This window comes from Arvicanthis niloticus, chromosome 22, assembly GCF_011762505.2.
Source record: "Arvicanthis niloticus isolate mArvNil1 chromosome 22, mArvNil1.pat.X, whole genome shotgun sequence".
NCBI lineage: Eukaryota > Metazoa > Chordata > Mammalia > Rodentia > Muridae > Arvicanthis > Arvicanthis niloticus.
This window is the reverse complement of record NC_133429.1, coordinates 39,469,928-39,476,036: the sequence shown is the minus strand read 5'-3', so window position 1 is coordinate 39,476,036 and position 6,109 is coordinate 39,469,928. Positions and strand designations below refer to the sequence as shown.

Genomic DNA, 6,109 nt, shown 5'->3' with positions numbered 1-6,109 from the left:
TTTTTCTGTCAATGGTCTTTTTTTTATAATTCATTTTATGTTCATTGGTGCTATGGTTATGTCTGTCTATGAGGGTGACAGGAACCCTAGAACTAGACTTATAGACAGGTGGGTGCTGGGAATTAACCCATTGCTCACTACCTTTAAAAAATTAACGTGTGTGAATATTTTGTCCACATATATATGTATTATGTGCATACATTACCTTGAACCACATGCATGCAGTACCTGAAGAGGCCAGAAGAGGGGAACAAAGCCTTAGAACCCGAGTTTGTTCAATGGTGCGACATCCTGTCCATGTGAGGAACCTAACCCTGTCTTCTCCAAGAGCAGGGCGTGCTGTATTGTCCTGGTGGTCACAGATTGGGCTAGGCTAGCTGGCCAGCAAGTCCCAGGGATTTGCCTGCCTGTCTCTTGCAGTCACAAGACACTCACTGTCCTGTGCTGCAGCTCACATGGATGCTGGGATTTGAACTGAGTCTTCATGCTTCCATCTCAGCCCTTTACTGACAGCCCGTTGCCAGCCCTCCCATGCTTTTTCAGAGGTAGCTCCCTTAAGAGCTTCAGCAGGTGTTAATAAAACAATACTTTTATTGGGTAATTTCATATGTGAGCATGGTGTATTTAGATTGTATCTGTTCACCCTTTCCCAGTCCTTCCCAGATCCCTCACAACTTCCTTGGTGGCTCCTTTTGTTGTTAATAGCCCAGTGAGTCTAATTAGTGCTGTCTGAGCAGTTTTAATTACTATTTTTGTTTCAGTCAGTGTCCCGCTGCCTTCAGAAAACTATCTTAACAGTATGAAATCATCAAAATAGTCACACATTCCAAAATCCCTCACATTCCAAATTCCCAAACCACGCTTTTAGATTGGTTACTTTGATACTGGATGAATCTCCTAATACTTGTTTATACTCCCCACGCCTGTTACTTGGGGCTTCATACAGGGTTATAATAACACCCTATTAATTGACTTCAAACTTGATATGTGGCAGAGGCTAGCCTTCAACTAGCTGATCTTACTGCCTTCTCATGTGCTCAAAGTACAGATATGAGCCATCATGCTTGGTTTCAGTGTCTTGTTGGGTGGTCTTTATAGTCTCACATAACCCAAATTGGCCTTAAACTCTAAACAAAAATAGCTTTGTATTACCAATCCCTTCACCAGGTCCTCTCAGATGTGAGGCCACCTGTGTGCCATCCAGCTTATATGTTCTGGGCCAACTGAACTACAATCCTCTGGATCCCTGTGAAATGGCTGTTTGCTTTTCCCCGCTCCAAAACCTTTTCTGCTGAAATATTCATTCGCTTCCTTTCATGGGAGGCCAAAATCAAGGTCACAGACAGGCTACTCCTTTAGTGACCTTCGACTTAGATCTAAGTGTATCAACTAGGAGTGCCTGGCAGGCTCTTAATCCTGAGCCATCTTTCTAGCCCCATCTGACAGTCTTTTCTAGTTTGGAGATTTTGTTATTTTTGCAAACAAAACAGTAATGGAAAGAGACAACATTCACTATGTGAATATTCTTTATTGATAATCAGATAATGTAAATAAAATAAGCTCAGAGGTAGTCATGGTCCCTCCCAAGCAAATGTTATAATCTTAGAATTTATTTATTTTCTGAGATAAGGTTTCTCTGTGTAGCCCTGGCTGTCTTGGAACTCACTCTAGATCAGGCTGGTCTTGAACTCAGAGATTCATCTGCCCCTACCTCTGCCTCTGGAGTGCTGGGATTAAAGGTGTGGGCCAACGTTGCCCCGACTCAATCTGAGCGTCTTTAATAGCTTTTGTTCCTATGCTTTTTGATGACAAGAATCACTTAGAAAGCTTGTAAAACAAAAACCAGCATGAAGCCTCTCACAAAGAGCTGTGGGTTGGCTTGTGAGCTCAAGAATGATTAAGCGATCAGTGAGACACAGTGCAGTGTCTGCTTATTAGTGATGTAAGTCTAGAACAAACTCGGTGTGGAATCTGTCACAGGCACCAAGAACATGATGCTCTCCACCTACTCCAGCAATCATTCTCCCCTGTACCTGAGGTCACCAGAAAGGCAGAAGTGAGCTCACAAAAACCTCCTAGATGCCCCTCAACTCCCGTTGCAGCGGGAGAACAGGTATGCTATGCGGATTTGTACACCTGTTTTCCTAAAAACAGGTACTTCTCAACTCAGCATCAGCTCGTCCATTGGACAGCAGAGCTGGTGTGCACCATTTTAATACAGGCAGAATTCAAGTCTGAGAAACCTGGATTCTTTCGGAAATAGGATTTTTTTCTGTATAGCCCTGGCTGTCCTGGAACCCTGTAGAAAAGACTGGCCTTGAACTCACAGAGATTCACCTGTCTCTGCCTCCTGAGTGCTGGGATTTTACCATCTTAATTCAAATGGGCACACGTGTAAACCAGGCACTTTGTGAAAATTTTCTTGAAGTGGACATGGTTCTTGTAACCAGCATTTCCATCTCCATGTCACCTGTAGTAAGGTACATTGCCTTCAAAATAGTCACCAAATGTTCCTTGTGCTTTTTCTACCTGGCAGAGGGAAACACAAGTCTTGAGGACCCGGACCACTGAATAATTTCCTGGTCATGTTTTGTCTTGTGTTGGTGGGCAGTGGTTGATGGAGATTGAACCCAAGCCTTTGTGTGTGCTCAGCACACTGTCACTGACCTACAACCCCCTCACCCTGTTTAAGTGATCTTTACACTGGGTTTTGATACAGATTTCTGATTTCAGTAACTTCTGATTTCAGTAATTTCTGATTTCAGTAATTTCAGTTATCTTTAGATGGATACAGCGGTTTCAGGCCGGTGGCGAAGGCAGGCAGGTCCAAAGCCAGTTTGGATTAAGGTGAGTTCCAAGTCCAGCCTACACAACTTAGGGAGGTGCTGTGTCTGAACAAAAAGTAACACAATAAAGACGTAGCTGTGGCTCGATGGTCCTGTGCAAAGCCCTGGGCCAGTCTCCGGTAAGACAAGTCCACTTGTAAGTTAGTTCAGTAACAAGCCTCCTGTTAGGCCCATGAGCAAACAACTCACTTCCTTTCACACAGTTTTAGGAAAGGGTCCTGTCAGAACTCGAACACCCAGCTGATGGCAAACCAAATTTGCTCTTACATACTTGATGGTTTTTGTTTTCCTAAGATGGGTCTCACTTGTAGTCCAGGCTAGCCTTGAACTGTGTCCATCTTGCCTCAGCCTCCCAAGAGTTGGGATAACAGGTGACCAGCCACCATACCTGGTCTTATATTCTTCAAATGTAATATACCCTGATCCCTTTCTGAACTATTAGTACATGCTTTCCAGGGCATAAGTTAATGTTTATTTAAATAAAATGATCAAGATACTCATGCTATTTTCAAAGTGGTTAAAAAGCTATGCATACTATTGATATTAAAATATAGACTAGGTTTGGCACCAAGAAAGGGCACCAGGGTGCCCATGTATCTCTTTAGAGTCTCAAGCCTTCATTGCCTGACAAACCCTGCCATGTTTTCACTTCCTGCAGAAAATGCACTGCACTCAGAAACCTGCACCTCCAAGGTGCAGGTTACTGCTGATTTTCCTGTTTGATATTTATCCTTTTAAAATTTACTTTTGAGACAGGGTCTGACTATGTGAACGAAGACATCCACCTGCCTCTGCCTCCAGAGTGTTGGGACTAAAGGTGTGCGCCACCATTCCCAGCTTTTTCTACTTCTAATGTGTTAGAATAGAGTTACTTTCACAGGGGACACTTCTACTTCAAACTGATTGTAAGAATTTGTTTTCTGGTCTAGAAGGCAGTGCGGATGCTGGTTAACAGCCAGCAAATGCCTTTCTCTCCAGCTTTACAGTGTGCTCACTTGCATTTTTCTTTGGATTTTGTTTTTTTGACGCACACATGAAAGTATGTATGTGTGTGTCTGTGTGTATACACTCGTGAGTGAATGTTGCCAAACATAAAACTTATTTTCGCAAAACTACTCAAATCCTCAGAGCTCTGGAAAGGTCTGTAGCAGGTTGCTGAAACAGCTCTGTAACCATTTATTTCCTGTTTTGTTCCAGGCTCTAAGAATGGATGTTTCTCAAGTAGCTCCTGGTCTTCGGGAGCTCACGGCGCGTTAGAGAAGGCCAGCATGGCGTAGTTCCACACCACGGCACTGAAAATTCACTAGTTAAAAGCAGCTTCTTTGGAGGATCAGCCTTGAACCCAACCACCTGGAACTCCATGGGCTTCCTGATTGAAGATGATGCTTGGAATTCTTCTTTTGTAAAATTTGTTTCTTTTATGTATCTGAGTCCACTGTCACTGTCTTCACACATACCAGAAGAGGGCCTCGGATCCCATTACAGATGGTTGTGAGCCACCATGTGGTTGCTGGGAATTGAACTCAGGACCTCTGGAAGAGCAAATCAGTGCTCTTAACCTCTCAGTAAAATTCCATTCCAGTCGCCATGGACCAGTCGCCATGGAATGGAATTTTACTAAGCAGGAAACAAGGCATGGCACAATCAGAACGGCATCCAGACCTGGGATTGCGAGCACTGTGTTATGTTCAGGGAGCAGGGGAGCTTTGGGCAGCCAAACTCCCCTGGTGCTGTGTGGAAGACGGACTTGGCACAGATAGCCATGAGCAGCAGCTGGGTCAGCAGTGAGGGGCGCTAGATGGCCTGGAGAGGCTGGCAAGGATCAATACAGCAGCTTCCAGGGACTGAATATGGGAAACGAACAGCCTCTCATGGCGTCTCAACTGTCAACAGGAGGAACCCGAGTCCATAGTCGTATTCAGGTGGGTGTGTCTGGTGAGCAGCTAGGGCTGCATCTGAGGCTCAGGCAAGAGACCAGGGTTACATAGGAGGGGTCATCGTCATAGGACTGTGGCATTGGGTCAGGGAGGCCAGGGTAAAGGCACCAGAGACAGAGGCCACTTCATCTGTAGCTACATCCGACATGTTTATCCTTAGAACACTGGCAATAGTAAATGTTCTTAGTCCTGTTATCTAGAAATTTCTTCCTTGGGGGAGAACCATTGACAGGCAGTATTAGCTCTCTACAAATAACACTTAGGGAAAGGTGTTCAGGTGATCAGAAAGTGTCCATTCTTGTGGCTTTGATCCACGTGGCTCTCCGTATACAAATTGTTTTTCTCGTAGGGATGTCTGTTTTGCTTCTGAACTTTCTTCCAAGTGTTTGGGACCCCTTTGGGATGGGTTTACATGGGCAGCGGTTGCTAGGAAGTGACCTCCATTTTATCCAGACTGAAGACCGACTTTTGTCCTTACAGGTTGCTCTAGGCCAGGTTTGGAAACATCCGGTTTTCTTTTTAAGGAAAACAGTGAAGTCTATCCCATTGCAGTCTCACAAGGGGGAGAGTTGCCAGAACCTTGAGTAATCCCTGATTCCAGGGGATTGAGTTTCACATTTTGCTTTATTTGAAAAATATGTGCAAAAGAGTCACGAAAAACACGAACAGACTAGGCTTTGTTGCAGCAGAGTGGCTCGGCATGAATTTGTACAGAGGTATCGTTGGGCATGAAGGATTTGATACGGAGACGGAATCCAGCTGCAGTCGCAATGGGAGGTGAAAATCCTTTTTAAGAGCACTGAAGGGCTGGGATTTCCCTGGAACAGTAAGCTTCGTGAGGTATGAGTCATGTCCAGGGACTGTAACCTGAGATGGAACAAGAAACAATTACTTGAGGGGTATCAGCTGCGTGTGGGGTCAATCTCCACCCCCCCAGGGCGGTGCGTGCGTGGCTTGAGAGCGGGCCACGCCTCCGGATGTAGACCATAGGTGTAAATGCTGCTACCAGGAATTACAAAATGAAGTAAGAACAGAGATGGGTTCAGCATCTGGTGAAGGAAAGGACTGAATGGAGGAAGCAGCGGCCGATTCTGCCAGAGTAGTTTTCAATGTGCCAGGGTAAAGATGCTTTCCTTTGTACCACGCCTACAGTATCCTTATTGGCTATCAAGACTGTAAAGAAATTCTTTCTCCAATTTACTCCCATTCTCCTTGCCACTGAGCTAAGCTGTACAACTCTACTCCCTGCCCCTCCTTTAAAAAACAAAAACAAAAGCCAAAAACAAAAGCCAAAAAAAAAAAAAAAAAAAAAACCAAAAACAACAA

The 6,109-nt window shown here is 44.6% G+C and overlaps 1 protein-coding gene across 1 annotated transcript in view; it reads right to left on the bottom strand.

The window, feature by feature from the left end:
* Positions 1-1,508: 1,508 nt before the first annotated feature.
* The window catches only part of Cpm (carboxypeptidase M), a 58,162-nt gene continuing 53,561 nt past the window's right edge, over positions 1,509-6,109 (bottom strand). Inside the window, exon 9 of the mRNA XM_076920307.1 lies at positions 1,509-5,650. Coding sequence (XP_076776422.1) covers positions 5,408-5,650 — 243 coding nt within the window. The 3' untranslated portion in view covers positions 1,509-5,407. The remainder of the gene's footprint in view (positions 5,651-6,109) is intronic.